Consider the following 23,040-nt stretch of genomic DNA (forward strand, 5'->3'; position numbering starts at 1 on the left):
ATAAAATACCCCAAATGATGCCTAATAAAATGAACCCGACGCGCAGAGAGCTGCTTAATCAGAATAGGGTCAACAAAGACCTTCTTAAATTTTATGGAACGATATGGAGTCGACGCTGTAGAGAGATAAATGTTTGTTTTAGTGATAAAGCCAAGAGAAAGGCGGGATTTAATACGGTGCGAAAGATATTGAATTGCTGGCTATCGGAATGGATACACAAAATATTCTAAAACAAATTTCTTGAATATTAAGGAAACACTAAAAAAACTCTCACACTCAGTATTCGAAATGCATACAAATAAAATGAACTCAAGAAGTTCAATAATATTTCGATAAAAAATAAGAAGAAGAAAGCAGAGCCAAGGTGTAAACGTCATTTATTTATACATTTTTAGGTACATTAAAAGTAAATAAATCAATTTCATACTGCTGATACTAAATAGTTATTTAAAATGTGTAAGATTTCCCAGAGAAGCAAAGCACATCTATATATTCTCTACATGCATGTATGTATTTGGATGTCAATATGTATAAAATTCGTATTTCTCCAATTTATAATTTCACGTTGTTGCCAAATTGTATGAAATTCTCCAACTTTTGTCAACTTTTTACGTACTTTTGTTGTAATTTCATATTTATATTCGCCATTTCAAATGGAAAAACAACTTTTTGCATTTAATGCGACTACAATTGTTTGTCGATTTCGGCATTTATTGTGCCAACAGTTGGTCGTAATTTTTCCATAAGCAAAAGTTGCCGAAATTAAATTATTTCGCAATCACTTCTGAAAAGATCAATGTGTATTACAGTTTTATTTAATCGAGAAATTTTCACTTGGCATAAGCAAAATAATTTGTTTTTCATACTTTGAGTTGCAACATAAAATTAATGCTACCAAAAAATAAATTTAAATTTGCCGCTAGAATTAACTCATGCGCCACACGTTAATTGACGCGGAGCAAAAAGTAATTAAAAATCACCACCATTTGTTGATAAGCGTGTAGCAAAGTGTGATTCAAACGTTTACGAAAGTCAAATAAGCCGAATTTTAATTACACTTGTTGACCATTTTATTTCAAAGTGAGTTTGCGTAGCATAAAAAATGCGTGGGACCAAATCAAAGTAAAACGCCACAAAAACGCGAATAAGTGAGAAATTAAATAAGCTTTTAATTTTATTACGCCAATGCTAGAAATTTGAGTCAGCTCAAGCAAATACGCAGCTTATCCCATTTTATATATATGTATGTATATATATGTATGTGTATGTATGTATGTATATGTAAATCAGCAAGCACTTCAACCCCTGAAGAGAACTTAGTTATAGGCTCAGCAACATTGCCGCCAAGCAGCGCACACTTTGCGCTGTTGTAATTCAACACTTTCGAAAGCTGAGTGGCTGACCGAAAGTGTCGGCTGCAGCATGAAAATGAAAATCGCCTGCAGTTCATTCCCAACGGCAACTATATGGCAAATATTGCCTTCCGCCACGAGGGAGCTTATTAAATTATAATAAAGAACAAACGCGTTAAAATGTCTCACCATAAATACGCGGCCAATTGCCACTGTCTGTTGGCCGAATAACATCATTTTCGGTCCTACTTATTACCGACTAAGGTATCAGTGTCATTAAAAAGCTTTAAACTCTTGTGCGTTTAAATAAAGACATTATTTGTGAATCTAGTGAAAATACTACATTTGATGAAAACATCTAAAAAACAATTGCACATTCGAATGTAGGAGTCGCTATTCTCTATATTGCATTACCGTTGAAAGTGTTTTACATTGAAGCCAACATGTATCGTTTGCTTTAGATAGACGTTAAAGCTTACGCACGAATCTTTCGTTGAGTCTTTCTTTCTCCATTGATTATACGATACGGTTATTTGGAGGATCGATACACACCACTTTTTTGTCGATTTTAAAGCTGCTTTCGACAGCAGGAAATGGAGCTGCCTTTATGCCGCGCTGTCTGAATTTGGTATCCCCGCAAAACTAATACGGCTGTGTAAGTTGACGTTAAGCAACACCAAAAGCTCCGTCATGATTGGGAAGGACCTCGCCAAGCCGTACGATACCAAACGAGGTTTCAGACAAGGTGACTCACTATCGTGTGACTTCTTTAACTTGTAAAATTATACGAGCGGCAGAGCAAAATAGAGAAGGTACAATCTTCTATAAGAGTGTACAGCTGTTGGCATACGACGATGATATTGATATCGTCGGAAGCAATAACAGCGCCGTTTGTTCTGTTTTTTTCCACCTGGATAAGGAGGCGAAGCGAATGGGTCGGGAGGTGAATGAGGACAAGACGAAATATCTCCTGTCATCAAACAAATAGTCGGCGCATTCGCGTCTTGGCTCCCACGTCATTGTTGATAGTCATATGTGGTGCAGAAGCTTGGACGATGTCAACATCAGATGAGACGATACTATGAGTTTTAAGATTTACGTTCCTCAGAACATTGGCAACGGCGAATACCGCAGACGATGGAACGATGAGCTGTACGAGCTATACGACGACATTGACATAGTTCAGCGAATAAAAAGACAGCGGCTACGCTGGAATGGACGAAATACTCCAGCTCTGAAAGTGTTCGATGCAGTACCCGCCGGAGGAAGCCGAGGAGGGCCTCCACTCCGTTGTAGGGACCAAGTGGAGAGCGACCTGGTTACAAGGAAAGAGAGAAGTGGCGCACTATCGTCGATTAGGCTATAACCGCCTAAACGGTTGCAACGCCATTCACATACATACATGTTGGCCATTTTGCTCATGCATATCCCCATAGCAATAGTTTGCTATTCATTCATGGATTGGCTACCATAATCAAATTGGAAATTTTGGAGTCCTTTTTCATTGCATCACAATTTTTATACTCTCGCAACAAATGTTGCTAAAGATAGTATTATAGTTTTGTTCACATAACGGTTGTTTGTAACACCCAAAACTAAACGAGTTAGATATAGGGTTATATATACCAAAGTGATCAGGGTGATGAGGAGAGTTCAAATCCGAATGTCTGTCTGTCCGTCCGTCCGTCCGTCCGTCTGTGCAAGCTGTAACTTCAGTAAAAATTGAGATATCTTGATGAAACTTGGCACACTTATTTGTTGGCACCATAGGAAGGTTGCTTTCGAAAATGAGCAAAATCGGACCACTGCCACGACCACAAAATGTCGAAAACCGAAAACACATAAAGTGCCATAACTAAGCCATTAATAAAGCTATGGAAATTTGGTATGAAGGATCGTACTATGAAGGGGCATATTTGGATGTAATTTTTTTGGGGAAGTGGGCGTGGCCCCGCCCCCTACTAAGTTTTTTGTACATATCTCGCAAAACAATAAAGCTATATAAACCAAACTTTCTGCAGTCGTTTTTTTAGCCACTTCCTAATACAGTCCAAAAATGAAAGAAATCGGATCATAACCACGCCCACCTCCCATACAAAAGTTAGGTTGAAAATCACTAAAAGTGTGTTAACTCATTAACGAAAAAGGTTGAAAATCACTAAAAGTGGGTCATTAACGAAAAACGTCAGAAACACTAAATCTCACATAAGAAATGGCAGATGAAAGCTGCACTCAGATTTTTTTACAGAATGGAAAATGGGCGTGGCGTCGCCCACTTATGGGTCAAAAACAATATCTCAGGAACTACTCGACCGATTTCAATGAAACTTGGTTTGTAATAGTTTCCTTACATCCCAATGGATATGTTGTGAAAATAGGCCAAATCGCTTCACAACCACGCCTACTTCCTATATACCAGAACTTTGAAGACGATGAATCGTTTACATTACAATATATAAAGTAAGCACTAGTGAAGATATCGGTGCAGAACTTTGCACAAATACTACGTTTATAGTGTGGCAGCCCCATTCTAAAAATCGCCAAAATCGGACCATATGTTTTCAAGGCCCCATACATCGAACACGAGGACCTCGGTGCTTCTAACATAATATTATGGTTTCCAACTTTCAATGGACTTTATACAATATATATGACGAATATATGGGTCAAATTGTGTATTATATAATATAAATAAAGTTAAATATATAAATTACGAGAGCATAAAATGTTCGGTTACACCCGAACTTAGCCCTTCCTTACTTGTTTACAATTAAATTTGGCAAGTGACTCATTTTCCGCAACTTATATAGCTGCTGTTCCTACACAGATCAATCTCTTGACGAATCTTCGTACATATGTAAATATATCGATTGGGCTCAAACACCAATTTAAGTGAGCAGAAGGTGTTTGAAGAATAAATCGATTGTATAATTTCTCAGCAGCTGTGAGTATCTTTAGTGTATAATGGTATCGAAGAACTTTAACATTTTATTATTGGTTCAGAACTATTGATTTGCTATCGAATGATATAAAAGCCTATAAGTTGTATTCGATACTTTAAAGTATTTCAGATTTCATTGGCGTATCCCTTTCCTCACCAACTTTTTCCAATGAGAGTTCGGTTGAGCTTTACGCAAACCTTTGTCTGTGATCGGGAATTTCACCAAAATTGGGAATCGGTCGGACATTACAAATATTTACTGTTAAACAATTTGAGAATTTTTCGCTGATCAAGAAAGCGCATTGTACTGAACAAAAAGGAATGATTATCGACTATGTTCACATGTATTAAGATCTTAACTCAGTAATTTTAGGGAAAAAAATAAAATCGAACCCTTTACTAAATTAATATTTCACAAACAAAAACTTTGACGCATTTAAATATGCAATAGAAATGTTAGTAAATATGTAATCTAATTTCATATACCTCTCTCGTGATAAACAATGTTTAGAAGTTTATTTATTAGATTTAGATTGCCTTCGTTTGATTTCCAATCTACAAGAACAGTCAGCTGTATCTTGATCTCTGGATTATAAGATGTTAGGATAGTTGTTTACGTGTAGGCTTAAAACGATATACATTTTCACTAAGGAAATATTATCACCCAACAAAATGTATGCAACGTTCTAGTGAATATTATCGTACTCTTTTTTCGAAACTTACATTTGAACAAAAATTGTTTCTAACGTATTTTCTCTGTTTTCGGTTGGAATTCCACATACTTTTAAGTAAAATGTTCAAATTCTGAGTGACTTCATGTAAAGGGTATAAAAAAACAAGCTTGCTAAAAGACTCAGATTCAGACTGCATTGGATATGTACGCATACAATTAAGTTCATAGTGCAATTAAACTTAGTGATCTTAATAATCTGACTCTCCATGAGTAGATGTAAGTACATATAATCATTTATAGAAACATTTACTTACTTACTTACATATTTATATGATGATAACGAAATCACAAATCGTCGACTTTCACATACTAGAATACTATTCAGTTACCGCTCGACTGTTGACTAACAGTGAACACATTCCTTTCAATTCGAAAATATTACGAAATATTTATAAAATAAAGATAGCTTTTCTCCAGTATTGATTTGTGTATTTTTAAATAATTGAGTTATAATTATAATCACAAGTGACGTGAAAATGGTCGATATCAACTTGCCGTTTATCAGTTTGTTGCAAATGGGTGTAAAGTATGTGATTAGAAAATAATTTATCAAAAAGAAGTAATGCATAATATGTTATGCATGAAAAATTTGATTATTAAAATTAAATTTAAAAAAAAGTATTAAAAAGTAAAATAATTAAATATCTTACAAAGTCACTCTCTGGAAAATAGAGTACGCAGATATACAATACAATATTGCATTTGAATGAAATAAGCAACATTGTCGAGTGAAACATGTGAACAAAGTACAAGTTTTAACAAAAAAATAAAACATAAAACTGCTTAAATTCTCTTACTACTTTGACAACATTCTCGTAAAACTAATAGCATTTATAATAGTAGTTATGTGCATAAATTATTTATGTGAAGCAAGATGTAATACAACAAACAGCTCACAGTAATATAAAACGAATCTTACGCGTGCTATCAAAATATATATATATGTATTATAAATATTTACGTTAATTATACCGTACATCCGATACGGTGTATTAACTTTCAATGGAAAAAAATTGTTGCTCTTGCTTTCAGAATCGATTATCTATTGTTTTTTAGAAATATACGAAATAAACCGTAATAGATGCTCCATAATTCTGGAGAGTATAGGAATCTGGTAAAAATATATATACTTTTTATGTATATATATAACTTACGTTAAAAGTTTCATTACATTAATATAATACTAAGATAAGATAATATACGAATTATATAACCTTAAAATATAATTGTGTTTACTAAATTTCCATGTAAATAATGGCAAAAAACTTCGCAGAATGGTGGCCCATCGCATACAACAATATCAGGCAACAACCAATGAAACGACTGTCGTACACACCAAATATGGTCAAGTTAAGGGTGTTAAACGGAAAACCATCTACAACCACAATTTTTATGCTTTTGAAGGCGTACCATATGCTAAACCACCTATCGGTGAATTACGCTTTCGAGCCCCACAATCACCAGATCCCTGGACAGGAGTGCGCGATTGCACCAGCTCAGGAAATGTGCCATTGCAAAAACATTTCGTGCTCGGTATCATACAAGGCTCGGAGGATTGCTTGTATTTGAATATATACGTTAAACAGGTAACAGAGCTTTCGAGCACTACCAACTATGTAGCTTTTTCTTCAAAAGTTCAGTTGCTTCTACAAAAACAAATTGTTAAATCTTGTCAAAATTATTTAATTTGATTTATTAAATCGTTACAGTTAAAATCTGATAAGCCTTTACCGGTAATGGTTTGGATCTATGGCGGTGGCTTTCGTTTTGGTGAAGCTTCGAGAGATATTTATGCGCCCGATTATTTCATGGAGAGAGACATCGTGTTGGTGAGTGTCAACTATAGACTAGGTGCTTTAGGTTAGTATTTCTCTCAATTTAGTCTTTACACAAACTTGATCAATAAAATATATTTAGGCTTCCTATCACTATCCGATCCCGATCTACACGTACCGGGTAATACAGGTTTAAAGGATCAATTACTCGCATTACGCTGGATTCAGGAGAACATCACCAGCTTCAATGGTGACCTCAACAATGTTACAATGTTTGGCGAAAGTGCCGGTGCCGCTTCTACGCATTTACTAATGCTTGCTCCGAAAGCGCAAGATCTTTTCCATAAAGCTATATTACAATCAGGCACAGCGCTTTGCTCATGGGTCGAACAAGAACCCAAAAATCGCGCTTATTTGCTGGCCGCCGAACTGGGTTACAGAGGTGAAAATATCGACAAAGATGTATTGTCATACCTATCAAATGTGAGCGCTTCAAAATTAATACGAGTTGAGAATGAGCTGAGACAACCACATGAAAGGGATGAACGCGTATTTTTCCCTTTCACGCCAGTGGTAGAACCATATGAAAGCGAACTCGGTTTGCTAACAAAACCGTTTAAGGATCTACTCATAACAACATGGAGCAATGAGATCCCATTACTGATAGGTTTCACAGCCGATGAAGGTATATTGCATCACTATGAAACTGTGAAAAATCCACATTTAGTTAATGAACTCGGTGACTGTGTGGCAGTTCTACCGAAAATTGTAAAACAAGAGTGTGATATGCAGAAATGCAAAGAGTTGGGTTTACGTCTTAGAGAAGCACACTTTGGTCCTGTGGAACCACAATATAGTAAACATCTGTATCAATACTTAGAGGTAATATATAAAGCAGCAATTTATTTAATAACCCACAATTGAATCTTCTAATCACTTCTGTTTACAGCTTTTGGGTTACAGACATTTTTTAGTTGACATACAACGCACTCTCTTAGCTCGATCTGCATACGCGTCACATATGCCCACTTATCTTTATCGTTTCGCCTTCGATTCACCACACTTTAATCACTCTCGCACTTTGAACTCTGGATACTGCATTCGTGGTGTATGTCATGCCGACGACCTCTCTTATATATTCTACAATGCGAACGCCTACAAATTGCCCTCCAATTGTGGTGAATTCAAAACAATTCAACGCATGATTGGTATGTGGACAGCATTTGCTGCAACGGGTAACCCAAATTGTACTGAAATTGAACCGATCCAATGGCAACCAGTTGAAACAAATGATGTGGAAAACGCACAACCGAAATGCCTTAATATTGGCGAGAAACTCGAATTCATCACTTTTCCACACAAGCATCTGAAGACATGGATACGTCTGTTTACGAATGATAATTTATTCTAATTGTGTATTTTTCATATTATGGAGGATATTAAGCTTTTGGATTGATATAATGTTATTAGGGTTAATAGTGTTAGTCTTAACTAAAGGTTTAAAACGTTCTACATGGATTAGTGTATTCTAGAAGAAGAATTTTGAGCTTTCGTAGCATTAGAATATAACGGGTTTTATCAAACAATAAGGAAAAATTTAACAAACATTTTTCACCATTAATAAATTTCTAAATATTTAAAAATTATTGTGATATGTTTCTTTGAAATATGTATATCCTATTTCACTAATTCTACTTTGATTTAGCTTACAATTTTCAGAATTAGTTTCTTTATTTCATTATTCTTCCTAAGCAGAAATTAACTATTCAAATTTTTACTGTTGAGAAGCTTATTATTTTCATTTTTTAGAATATAGTTTAAATAAAAATAAACATACGAGTCTTAAAATGGTGGTAAATTATAACTGAGAGAATACACTATAGAAATAACGCAAATCTTATCTTATCTTACTAGTATAAAGCACAAGTTCAATCCCACTTCAATCTTCAGCTTCAAAATACAAATTATTCTGATATACAATGTCGCAAAAGTACACAAACTGGACCTCAAGTGACCCTTTCAAGTATAAAATCACATGCAAAAATAAAAAAACCTGCCAAAGGTCTTTCCCCTCAGCCAAAATGTAAACAAACCCTAGCAAAAGGTCAACCAAAATGTAAACAAACCCCAGCCAAAGGTCGATGATCTCAGTTAAAATGTAAACAAACGCTAGCAAAAGGTCAATGACCTCAACCAAAATGTAAACAAACCCCAGCCAAAGGTCAATTACCTCAACCAAAATATAAACAAACACCAGCCAACGGTCAATGACCTCAACAAAAATGTAAAAAAGCCACTGCAAATCAACAAATCCCAGCCATTGCCCCTGTCAAAGGTCAATGACCCAGCCAAAGGTCATTGACCTCGAGCAAAGGTTTGTTTACATTTTGGATGAGGTCATTGACCTTTGGCTGGGGTTTGTTTACATTTTGGCTGAGGTCATTGACCTTTGACAGAGGTAGTGGCTGGAGTTTTTTTAAGAGTGAAGTCAGGTTAGAGGTTACGCTCAGTATGTGGTCAGTTGAGCTTAAAATCCATTGTTTACATTTTTCAAGAGAACAAGTGAGGTTTTAGACTAGCAATAAAAAATAAAGAAATTAAATTTTAGAATTTTCCTGATAATTTTTTCAAAAAATGCATTAAATTAAGATTTAGTTTATTTGTCAAGTATATTCTCTCAGCTACGATTTGCTGCCATTTTATGTTCCTTAGCTCTGGTTTTATACGGAATTATGGGTAATAAAGCGCTGAGGTGGAAATTCTTTAATTTCCATGCTACCGCAATTTTTACCACTTTCTTAAAGGCAAACATGCTAAAACTATAAATTCTAAATACCTAAAGCGATTAACTTTTCAACACTGAAAATTTCATAAAGATATTCGAAACAAGTAAGGAAGGGCTAAATTCGGGTGTCACCGAACATTTTATACTCTCGCAATTTATTTATTTAATATTATTAATATAACAAACAATTTGACTCACATATTCGGCATAAAGTCCAATATAAAAACGAAAATCCTCATATATATTATATAGGCTGAGATAATTCCTGAACCGATTTCACTCATTTTCATCACCAACATACAGTATATCTAAGATTATATGTTCACTTCATTTGGATAAGATGTTTCACATATTAACCGATTTATAAGCTATTAAGCCCATCGTATTTTTGAAAATACTATAATTAGCTTTATGAGAGCTAGGGGAAGTTATGACCCGATTTTTAACATTTCTGGTACAGAGTCACACTATTATAAGAAAAATATTTCAAGTGATGCCACAGATCATATACAGTATTCTGCAAAGTTTTAGTTCGCTATCTTCATTGGTTTCTTATGTACATATATACATATAATAAAGTGAAGGAATAAGATGGAATTTAACCCTAGAATGGTAAACATATTTTTTTGCTCTTTAATGGTAATCTTCGCCTGTGAGGCGACTTTTACAAAAAACCCATATTTTACCCTTAACAAAACAAAAATTTATTAAAACAAAACAACAAGTAAGGAAGGGCTAAGTACGGGAGTAACCGAACATTTTATACTCTCGCAATTTATATATTTAACTTTATTTATATTATATTATACACAATTTGACCCACATATTCCTCATATATATTGTATAAAGTCCATTGAAAGTTGGAAACCATAATATTAGGTTAGAAGCACCGAGGTCCTCGTGTTCGATATATGGGGCCTTAAAAACCTATGGTCCGATTTCGGCGATTTTTAGAATGGGGCTGCCACACTATTAACATAGTATTTGTGCAAAGTTCTGCACCGATATCTTCACTAGTACTTGCTTTATATATTGTAAAGTAAACGATTCAGATTGTCTTCAAAGTTCTGGTATATAGGAAGTAGGCGTGGTTGTAAAGCGATTTGGCCTATTTTCACAACATATCATTGGGATGTAAGGAAACTATTACAAACCAAGTTTCATTGAAATCGGTCGAGTAGTTCCTGAGATATGGGTTTTAAACCATAAGTGGGCGACGCCACGCACATTTTCCATTTTGTAAAACAATCTGAGTGCAGCTTTCATCTGCCATTCCTAATGTGAAATTTAGTGTTTCTGACGTTTTTCGTTAATGAGTTAACCCACTTTTAGTAATTTTCAACCTAACTTTTGTATGGGAGGTGTGTGTGGTTATGATCCGACGCACATGGCAGATGGAAGCTGCACTCAGATTTTTTTTACAAAATGGAAAATGGGCGTGGCGTCGCCCACTTCTGGGTCAAAAACCATATCTCAGGAACTACTCGACCGATTTCAATGAAACTTGGTTTGTAGTAGTTTCCTTACATCCCAATTATATGTTGTGAAAATAGGCCAAATCGCTTCACAACCACGCCTACTTCCTATATACCAGAACTTTGAAGACGATCTGAATCGTTTACTTTACAATATATAAAATAAGCACTCGTGAAGATATAGGAACAGAGCTTTGCATAAATACTACGTTTATAGTGTGGCAGCCCCATTCTAAAAATCGCCGAAATCGGTTTTCAAGGCCCCATATATAGAACATGAGGACCTATGACGAATATGTGGGTCAAATTGTGTATTATATAATATTAATAAGGTTCAATAAATAAATTGCGAGAGTATAAAATGTTCGGTTACACCCTTAACCCTTCCTTACTTGTTCATACCTAACATTAAGGTGGGGCCCGATGGATTGCCGGCCGAGCTATTCAAATATGACGACAAAGAATATATAAGGTGCATACCTCAGCTTCTTTGCAGGTCGGGCGAAGGCAATCCATAAAAAGGGAGACCCTACGATTTCTTCCACTTACCATAACAAAAGCCTCCTAAATATCGCATATAAGGTTCCATTGATCGTAATGTGTGAAAAACTAAACCCACCGTCAATAAACTGGAAAATCCACAATTGACCAGATATTCACCATGCGCCAAATCTTGGAGAAGACCCGTGAAAAGAGGATTGACACACACCACCATTTCTTCGATTATAAAGTTGTTCGACAGCACAAAAGGAGCTACCTTCATGCCGTTATATCTGAATTTGGTATCACCGCAAAACTAATATGGCTGTGTAAGCTAACATTGAGCAACGCCAAAATCTCCGCCAGGATCGATAAGGACCTCCGAGTCGATCGATACCTAATGAGTTTGAATGAATGTTTCAGACAAGGTGACTCACTATCGTGTGATTTATTTAACCGGTTCCTGAAAAAATAATACGATCTTCAGAGCTAAATAGAGAATGTACAATCTTCTGAAGTCATAGATAATTTCGTATACCTTTCAAACAGCCTCGAAATCCAGCGCAGAATCAACCCTTACCAACAAGTGCTACTTTGGACTGAGTAGGCAATTGAAAAGTAAACCCTTCTCTGGAAGAACCAAAATCAAACTCTACAAGTCGCGTATTATTCTCGAACTCCTTTATGGTGCAGAAGCGTGGACGATGTCAACATTCGATGAGACGACACTAAGTAGGTAAGTAGGAAACAAATTCGACTGTGGATGACCTGCCTAACAGACCTTTATGACACACTTTATCGAACGCCCGTGCTACATCTAGAAATAGAGCTGGCAAGTACTATCTGTTTCGAATGCTTTTTTGATTTCTATTGATTATTCTATTTGTTCGCTTTTTATTCGATTCCCTAATTCAAGATGTTTTGCACGAAACCCAAATATTTTAATACATTGGTATAACATAATTTTCAAAAAGAAAATGTGTCATCTTTGATATGTAGTAATATGTTTTCAAATATTTTAGAAATACAGGGTAGGAAACTGATTCATCAGTATGAATACTATTAAGCCTTTCGATGATTTCGACTTTTATTATTTTTAAAGTTGTCTGAATTGGAGCACTTATATTAAGTTAATTTTTCACACACAAAAATATACAAATTTTGACGCATTTTAAACATGCAGTAAAAATTGTTTGTAAAAGTATAATCAAATTGCATATACCCCTCACTTTAAAAACAAGCTTTAGAACTTACTTTATTAGCTTTAGATTGCTTCTTTTGATTGCAAATCTACAAAAGTATTTGTATCATACGTGTAGGCAGGAAAAGATATATATATTTTTACTCAGGAAGTTATTTCCTGTTTTCCCCCAACAAAATGTATATAACGTAATGTATATTATCGTAAATTACCTTACAAAGTTGAGCGATTTTCCCTTTTTTCTTCTTTCGAAACTTTCATTTGAAAAAAGAACTGTTTCCCGTATTTTCTTTAGTTGTTTTCGCTTTGAATCCACATACTTTTAAGTAAAATGTTTCAAAAGCCGAGTGATTTCATGTACAGGGTATAAAATTAATAAGATTGCTACAAGCGCTCAAGTACTCTGACTGCATTGGGTACTTAAAATGTATACATTAATATGCACACATACAATTAAGTTCATAGTGCAATTACACTTGGTGATCAAAGCTACTGCTTGTTAATCCGAGTATCCGTGAGTACATATAATCATTTATAGAAACATACTTACATATTTATATGCTGATAAGAAAACCACAAATCGTCAACTTTCATATACTAGAATACTATTCAGTTCCCGCTCGACTGTTGACTAACAGTGAACACAATTTTTCAATACGAAAATATTTCGAAATATTTATAAAATAAAGAACGCCTTTCTCCAGTGTTGATTTGTATATTTTTAAATTATTGAATTATAATTATGATCACAGTGAAATGGTCGATATCAACGTGCCGTTTATCAGTTTGTTGCAAATGGGTGTAAAGTATGTGATTAGAAAATAATTTATCATAAAGAAGTAATGCATAATATTTTATGAATGAAAAATATTATAATTAAAATTAAATAAAAAATAAAAGTATGAAAAAGTAAATTAATTAAATTTATTACAAAGTCACACTCTAGAAAATAGAGCACAATTGAATGAAATCAGCAACTTTGTCGAGTGAAATATGTGAACAAAGTGCAAGTTTTGACAATAAAAAATAGAAAACTACTTAAATTATCTTATTACTTTGACAACATTCTCGTCAACTAATAGCATTTATAATGGTAGTTATGTGTATAAATTGTTTTAATCAAAATGTAAAAAACATACTGTTTATAATAATATGTAACGAATCTTAAGCATGATATCAAAATATATATGCATAAATATTGACATTAATTACGACGTACGTTCGATACGCTGTATTAATTTTCAATGGTTGTTCAACTTGTTGTTCATCGTTTCAGAATCAATTATTTTGTTATTAGTGTTAGAAATATATGAAATATACCGTAATACAATCTCCTAGTTCGTTGCAAACTGCTTAAACTTATGATTATCTCTTACTAGTTTTAGCATTATCAATCATCATTAGTAGCTATAAATATGACACGTTACTGGATAAATTAACATTATTTACCATTACTTAGCAAAAGCTCGCTTAAGTAACATTTGGAAAGATTACTAAAGTAATAATGTCTTCAGTTTCAGTACTGATGTATTAAATATTAACAAGAATCTACAACCTAACATATCATACTGCTAAGTATTCCATCTAAAACTTGATTTTATTTCCAGTATTACGGTAAAATTCTAAAGAATCTCCTGAATATCCTAAGAATACCTCATATAAATTTTATGAATCCTTTTTTTCAAGACTTGCTCAGAGAATCCGATGAAATACAAGGACAATTATTAAAGCTTGCAAAGCAATATCCAACTAATATTACACAAAGTTGCATTACAATAAATCATATATTATAAATATTATGCGATTAAGATAAGATAATATACTAATTTAATAACCTTAAAGATGACAGATAGTTACATTTCAAAATATATCTAAGCTATTCGAAAATTGATGCAAAATTCATTAATCTCATTGAAGATTATATCCATTCTCTATTATGTTTACTAATTTTCGTTGTAAATAACGATAATCAACTTCGCAGAATGGTGGCCCATCGCATACAACAATATCAGGCAACAACCAATGAAACGACTGTCGTACACACTAAATATGGTCAAGTTAGGGGTGTTAGACGGAAAACCATCTACAACCACAATTTTTATGCTTTTGAAGGCGTACCATATGCTAAACCACCTATCGGTGAATTACGCTTTCGAGCCCCACAATCACCAGATCCCTGGACAGGAGTGCGCGATTGCACCAGCTCAGGAAATGTGCCATTGCAAAAACATTTCGTGCTCGGTATCACACAAGGCTCGGAGGATTGCTTGTATTTGAATGTATACGTTAAACAGGTAACAGAGCTTTCGAGCACTACCAACTATGTAGCTTCTTCTTCAAAAGTTCAGTTGCTTCTACAAAAACAAATTGTTAAATCTTGTCAAAATTATTTAATTTGATTTATTAAATCGTTACAGTTAAAATCTGATAAGCCTTTACCGGTAATGGTTTGGATCTATGGCGGTGGCTTTCGTTTTGGTGAAGCTTCGAGAGATATTTATGCGCCCGATTATTTCATGGAGAGAGACATCGTGTTGGTGAGTGTCAACTATAGACTAGGTGCTTTAGGTTAGTATTTCTCTCAATTTAGTCTTTACACAAACTTGATCAATAAAATATATTTAGGCTTCCTATCACTATCCGATCCCGATCTACACGTACCGGGTAATGCAGGTTTAAAGGATCAATTACTCGCATTACGCTGGATTCAGGAGAACATCACCAGCTTCAATGGTGACCTCAACAATGTTACAATGTTTGGCGAAAGTGCCGGTGCCGCTTCTACGCATTTACTAATGCTTGCTCCGAAAGCGCAAGATCTTTTCCATAAAGCTATATTACAATCAGGCACAGCGCTTTGCTCATGGGTCGAACAAGAACCCAAAAATCGCGCTTATTTGCTGGCCGCCGAACTGGGTTACAGAGGTGAAAATATCGACAAAGATGTATTGTCATACCTATCAAATGTGAGCGCTTCAAAATTAATACGAGTTGAGAACGAGCTGAGACAACCACATGAAAGGGATGAACGCGTATTTTTCCCTTTCACGCCAGTGGTAGAACCATATGAAAGCGAACTCGGTTTGCTAACAAAACCGTTTAAGGATCTACTCATAACAACATGGAGCAATGAGATCCCATTACTGATAGGTTTCACAGCCGATGAAGGTATATTGCATCACTATGAAACTGTGAAGAAATCACATTTAGTAGATGAACTCGGTGACTGTGTGGCAGTTCTACCAAAAATTGTAAAACAAGAGTGTGATATGCAGAAATGCAAAGAGTTGGGTTTACGTCTTAGAGAAGCACACTTTGGTCCTGTGGAACCACAATATAGTAAACATCTGTATCAATACTTAGAGGTAATATATAAAGCAGCAATTTATTTAATAACCCACAATTGAGTCTTCTATTCACTTCTGTTTACAGCTTTTGGGTTACAGACATTTTTTAGTTGACATACAACGCACTCTCTTAGCTCGATCTGCATACGCGTCACATATGCCCACTTATCTTTATCGTTTCGCCTTCGATTCACCACATTTCAATCACTCTCGCACTTTGCATTCTGGACGCTATGCACGCGGTGTATGTCATGCCGATGAGCTCTCTTATATATTCTACAATGCAAGTGCATGCAAATTACCTCCCACAAGTGGTGAATTCAAAACAATTCAACGCATGATTGGTATGTGGACGGCATTTGCTGCAACTGGTAATCCAAATTGTACTGAAATTGAACCGATTCAATGGCAACCAGTCGAAGCAAAAGATGTAGAAAATACGCAACCGAAATGCCTAAATATTGACGAAGAAGTCGAATTCATGACTGTACCGCACAAACATCTGAAGACATGGATAAGCCTGTTTGGAAATGATAATTTATTCTAATTGGGAGTTCTTTATACCACTTAAGCTATTAAGTTCTTGGGGTTTAACCTTTTCAACTTTTATTAACCTTAATTCTTTAAATTAGTAGCTGACAGTGGCGCATCCACGGGGGTTTTTAGTGTTAAAACGCCCCCTAAACTCAGAGAAAAATATATGTTTGTTGATATGGGTTTGGAATGAGGTTATTGATAAAAAAAATCACATCAAATTATATGCAATTATAATAAGTTACAATATTTTTGTTGTTATTCATATAATTCGAACTTTCTCTACATTTGTACAAGTAGTATCGCTGAAGCTCAGTGATAAATTGAGGATTACACGGGATCTCACTTTCCGTGTTATATTTTCCTTGGTTTTTGAAATAATTTTTCTAGTATTTAATCAACTGACAGATCAATATCCCTATGCATTTTCATTGATGCTAGTCCATTAAGCCTATCTTGACCTGTCGTATTTTGTAAATAGGTTTTAATTCTCTTTAAACTTGAAAAACTTCTTTCCGGTGATACTCTTGAAACAAGCAATAACGCAAATATGCGTAAAATCTTAAAAAACATTTCCAAAAGACGTTTTGTGCACTGCTTCTAAAGCTTCGAGAGCATTCCGAAAATACTTCCCTGAAGTTCGCTGTTTCCACATTTTCACCTCTGCAAGGATATTTTGTTCTGAACAAACCCTTTCATAAAAAGAAAATATTTCTCGAGAGCTTTTTTAGCGTCATACTTTGGGAGAAATACACAAAACAAAACACGTGTCCTCTAATAACTGAATTATCGCGAGTGAACTGCTATATTAAAAATATGTTGAGTAATAAAACTTTTTGTAAAATCTCCCCCAAAAAATTTTTTCTGGATCCGCCACTGGTAGCTGATATAATTTTATTTGGGGTTTATAGGCTTAGGACAGTTTCGATAGGTTCCACATATACAGAAACAACGATTTCGGCAAAGCGAATTTTAAAGTTTTGCGGATATTTATATATAATGGGATTTACAAAACAAAACTCTGCTAGGAATTTAAAAAACAAAAAAATTAAGTAATTGTTTAAAATATTTACAAATACGATATTTTACACAATTTTCTATATTACGAAAAAATAATTGTGATATTATTCTTTGAAGCAATATTAAATAATCACTTTTCAGCAAAATTTAGTCTTCAGGTTTATTTATCTAACTGAAGAGTTAAAAAAGACAAAGCACGATCCAAACTGAGCTCAAACTGCTTGATCAAACTTGGTATTTAGTGTTACAATAATACAGTGAAACTTCTCTAACTCGAATCACTATAATCCACAAAAATACTTCGAGTTAGAGAGACTTCGAGTAATAGAATTTTAATTAAAATATACTATTTTTCGAAAAGTTGTAAAATATAGATTTACACACAGTTTTAGTTAATTACTTCGCAAAAAGTTTTATTTAAATACATTAAATCACATATTCTGAATTTTTTTGGTTGCACTTTGCTATTGTATGGCTCTTGACGTCTGCATCTCATGCCTTTGTCACACGATTTATGAAATCTATAAGTGTAATATCATATTTTTTGTTCGCCTTCATACGATATAGAGGGACTCTTTTAAAACTCTGCCTCGATAGTAAAATTTTAAATTTTGTATTATGCTCTGGTCGAAAAGTCTTATGGAACGAAATTTGTATGCAATTTTACTTCTTTTGCCAATTTAAGAGTTTGAGTTATGGAGACCTTCGAGTTAAGCAAGTTTGATTTTTGGAAGGAAATTTGTATGACATTTGATTTCTAAACGCTGTTGTCAATTCAAAAGTTCGAGTTATGGAGATCTTTGAGTTATAGATGTTCGAGTTATGGAAGTTCCACTGTATTTGTATAATATGTATATAGAGCGATTTTTTTATATAGAGATGTACTGAATAAACTTCGGTCACAAGATGACGTTTTACTTGCAACAGCTGATGTCATTAAACTGTTAAAAATTAATTTACTGCAACTCAAATGGCAGCACAAGGAACTACGCTGTACACACCTACCAAATTGTTATTGAGAGCGCATTTTTCATCTGGTGCAACGATAGATTCAATTAAAAAAGTTTATAAAAGTGCACAGCTTAAATGAAATCTACAGAATACCTGTTCACTTGCACTCAGTACTAGTAGTAGTTTGTATTTTATATACTGTCTAACAACTTTTTATCTCTCTTTTCTCCCGCGCTCATTTTTCAAAACTGCAAGATAAAAGCAAAAGAGACTGCAGAAACTGATACAACGGATCCATTGATTTTTTTAGAATACCTGTGCGCATACACTCACTTATGGTGCATTATGCTCTCTACGAACTTCTCACTCTCCAATTGTATTGCTCTCCCTCTCACTGATCGCGTGATAAAAAACATAGTTATGTTACATACAAACATATTAAGCCAAGTGTACGCAACTCACATCGCATCAGCGCAACAGGCTACTGCAGCTGAAAGAGATAGCAAAACAAAAATAAAATTCTAATAAACGTGCTCATCAACTGCACTCAATCACAAATCTAACCCACTATGCAATGGTTGTTTGAATGGTATTGGAGAACAGTTGCTCATTGTGTTTCATAGCGTACGGTTTCACTTTAGACAAGTCAGTTGGTCGACCACAACAACACTGTAATTAGATAACAAAACTACGAGTGATAAATAATACAAAAAAAGTAAAAGGCGTATGAGTTATCTACATATACATATAAATATATCTACATAAGCGTAGTAGGAAAATAATTACGAGTATAAATAAAAGATATCGAATAGTAATCAAATACGTTCAATCGACAAGGGGATTTTTTTGTTTGTTCACGGTGCAATTATGACGGGCAAGTACGTTAAATAGCTAATTATTTTATTTTAGTCAATAAGCACCGGTGCAAAATATAATTAATATATTATTCTTTTGCATGTATTTGTTCAAATCAGCTCAGCGATAGAAGTGTTTGCGCAAACCACGCTAGGCATTGTTAGAGGTCAATACAACACATCCATTTACGATGACACTTACTACAGTTTTGAGCGCATACCTTTCGCACAGCCGCCACTAGGTGCGTTGCGCTTTAAGGCACCCGTTGCGGCGACACCGTGGAAAGGTGTGTTGGATTGTACGCAAAAGGCTGAAAAACCAATGCAAAAGAATCCTCGTACAAATGAAATCGAAGGCAATGAGGATTGTTTATATCTGAATATCTATGCGAAGAAGGTAAGTAGTTGATAATGTAAAAAATTATAGGCAAATAATTTTTTTAATATATCACCTAAAAACTATAAAAGACTCATAAAGATGAATTTCGAAATCCCATTTGACGTAACGGTTTATAAACATATCTCGCTAAAAATTAGTCAAACAACGATAATTCACCTTGCGAGATAGCCAAGTGACATAATCGTTATCAGTGATAAAAAATATCAGTGATTATTGAACTTGATTAATAGATTGTGTAGTCTGTACTATAGGCTTTGTCATAATGCTGAAACCAGAGATCGACAGAAATGATTACAAACATTTTTATTTAAAAAACCGGTTATTATGCCAGTATAATATTCACAGCTGATAGAGAAAGAGTTTCCAACATTATTTTCGAAGATAAAAGTATTTCCAAAACTCTCATCAAAGTCTCACCTAGTCTCTGCAAGTCATATATTTTTTATTCATAGTTCATCAAAGGCATATCTCTCCGAAATTCTCACCAAAATGTTACTCTCTCGGCATTCAAGTGATAATGCCTAGGGTTGAAGATTCATCGCTGGAGCAGAACAGAAAATTGTATATGACTTGTATGTGATTTAACAGCTCATTTTGTTTGGAGCACACTTTATATATATTTTTGGCGTAAGAATCGCTTTAAGCGATTATAGCCGAATCCACCAGAGTGCGCCACTCGTTCCTCCTTTTTCTTTTTGGCGCCACCTGGAAACACCAAGTGAAGTCGGGTCACTTTCCACTTGGTCCTTCCAACGGAGTGGAGGTCGTCCTCTTCCTCGGCTTCCTCCAGCGGGAACCGTCCGCTGTCTTCTTATTCGCTGGACCATGTCGCTCGATTATCAATATATAATAGATATACATCGCACTCATCGTTCCATCGTCTGCGATATTCGCCGTTGCCAATGTTTGGAAGACCATAAATCTTGCGCAAAACTTTTCTCTCGAAAATCCCAAGACTCGTCTAATCGGATGTTGTCATCGTCCACACTTTATTTAAAGCTATTTGGAGGCTTAGAAAATATATATAATTTTTAATTACCGACCTATTTGTGAAATCAAAATGTGTCTTTGTTTTTTAGCTCAAATCTGATAAACCGCTACCGGTTATGATCTTTCTTTTCGGTGGTGGCTTCGAAAAAGGTGATCCGACACGGGATCTGCATGGCCCCGATTATTTTATGATGAAGGATGTTATACTAGTCACAATTGCCTACAGACTTGGACCGTTAGGTGAGCATTCAATAACGAAAAGTATACATACATAAGAATATATACACACTGCAGTTATTGTGCATTTTATTGGAATATCTAGTTGCAGCGGAAATAGTCAATATAAATTGAAATAACATTACATCAATTAATTTCATTATTTCTTCTTCTTACTTGTTGTTCGTATAGATGTTATCTATATAAATACAACTTGATAATCGAGCGAAACAAACAAGTTAAACAAAAATCAGTACTTCAGTTCAGTACTCAAAAAGTAGAATATCAACTTAGCTGTTGAGTTGATTATAATATAGAATAAAAATGTGGATTGGCTCTTATCTAAACTGTTTCATTTCAACGAAACAAAATTACTTTTTTTGAGTTATTTACAGGCTTTCTCAGCTTGCATGATCCTGCTGTTGGCACCCCGGGCAATGCCGGTCTGAAAGATCAACTGCTTGGATTGCAATGGGTTAAAGAAAACATAAAGAATTTCAATGGCGATCCAAATAATATAACACTTTTCGGTGAGAGCGCCGGTTCTGCGTCCACACATTTTATGATGCTCTCACCACTGGCGGAAGGCCTCTTTCACAAAGCGATACTAATGTCTGGTACCGTACTCTGTCCGTGGGCAATGTCGCCGCTAAAGAATTTGCCACAACGTTTAGCACAGGCTAATGGCTACACTGGCGATAACAATGACCGCAATGTACTCGAGTACTTGCAACAATTACCCGCAGCCGATATAATACGTCCCTACTTGCTTACCAAAGAGGAGAATATGGATGATTGCTTATTCACATTTGGCCCGGTTGTTGAACCATATGCATCGGAGACTTGCATTATACCCAAACAACCAACTGCTATGTTTGCCGAGGCTTGGGGTAATGATATACCCGTCATAATTAGTGGCACTTCTTTTGAGGGCCTCTTAATGTTTGCGCGTGTACATATGGCACCGTTTCTTTTACACGAATTAAATGAAAACCATCAACATATGTTACCGTTGGAGTTGAAGCAGAAGCATGATTTACAAAAACAAAGGGAATTGGCAGCGAAATTGCGCGAAACACATTTTGCCGAGAAGGAATTGCAAATGGAGCATTTGCTCAACTATTGCGAGGTGAATTTGAGTAACGGCATATATTTATTACTTTATTTCTAAACTCACTCAATTTATTTCTAGTACGCTTCATACAAGGTATTCTGGCATCCCATATTACGCACCATAAAGGCGCGTTTGCGTCATGCACGCGCTCCCACCTATCTGTATCGTTTCGATTTCGACTCGCCCGACTTTAATCATCAGCGTATCGGCTATTGCGGTAAGGACATACGCGGCGTTTCACATGTGGATGATCACTCGTATTTGTTTTACGGAAATTTCGCTTGGAAGCTGGATAAAGATACGCTTGAATTTCGCACTATTCAGCGAAAAATCGATATTTGGACTTCGTTTGCGGCAAACTCTGACCCAAATTGTGATAATCTGGATGGTAATAAATGGACGCCGCTGCAAGCAGATGGTAAGCTGCACTGTCTGAATGTAAGTGAGGATTTAAAAGTGATCGAATTGCCGGAGATACATAAACTACAAGTATGGGATAGTCTCTATGAGGTGGCAGAAGAGTAACGAAGTTGTGGATACAGTATTGTTTTTAGTTTTTACATTGAATCTATATATGTAAGATTGAATAAATATGTAATTAAAAAATTTGTTGTTAACCAATTTTTTATTAAAAAGTCGGCGTCGGATCTTCTCCATCGAAAATTCGAAAATACTAGATCCAGTGGTTCTATATCCGAGTATATATTTAAGTAAAGATTGTGCTAAGTAAAAAGACTTTAGACTGGCTTTATTTCACAGGAGAACAGATAATATAAATATCTGTAACAGAGACGAACTGTGCACGCGGATTTTTGCATCGATTCTTAATGTGTCATTAGCATATAGTATCTCTTAAAATATTAAAAAGTATA

At 35.0% G+C, this 23,040-nt stretch overlaps 2 protein-coding genes across 2 annotated transcripts; both read left to right on the forward strand.

Moving 5' to 3' along the window:
• Positions 1–5,352: 5,352 nt before the first annotated feature.
• Positions 5,353–8,448, forward strand: LOC114804833 (esterase B1-like). The gene is made up of 5 exons (XM_054235939.1): positions 5,353–5,552; positions 6,300–6,612; positions 6,736–6,886; positions 6,944–7,683; positions 7,751–8,448. The coding sequence occupies exons 1-5, from the start codon at positions 5,503–5,505 to the stop codon at positions 8,210–8,212; spliced, it is 1,716 nt and encodes a 571-aa protein (XP_054091914.1). The 5' UTR covers positions 5,353–5,502; the 3' UTR covers positions 8,213–8,448.
• Positions 8,449–13,353: 4,905 nt separating this feature from the next.
• LOC105219021 (uncharacterized) lies at positions 13,354–22,785 on the forward strand. Its single transcript, XM_054225439.1, has 9 exons — positions 13,354–13,548; positions 14,724–15,036; positions 15,160–15,310; positions 15,368–16,107; positions 16,175–16,635; positions 19,569–19,845; positions 20,928–21,078; positions 21,450–22,183; positions 22,247–22,785. The coding sequence occupies exons 1-9, from the start codon at positions 13,499–13,501 to the stop codon at positions 22,691–22,693; spliced, it is 3,324 nt and encodes a 1,107-aa protein (XP_054081414.1). The 5' UTR covers positions 13,354–13,498; the 3' UTR covers positions 22,694–22,785.
• The last annotated feature ends 255 nt before the right edge of the window (positions 22,786–23,040 follow it).

The sequence above is a fragment of the Zeugodacus cucurbitae genome, chromosome 2, assembly GCF_028554725.1.
Source record: "Zeugodacus cucurbitae isolate PBARC_wt_2022May chromosome 2, idZeuCucr1.2, whole genome shotgun sequence".
Taxonomy (NCBI): domain Eukaryota; kingdom Metazoa; phylum Arthropoda; class Insecta; order Diptera; family Tephritidae; genus Zeugodacus; species Zeugodacus cucurbitae.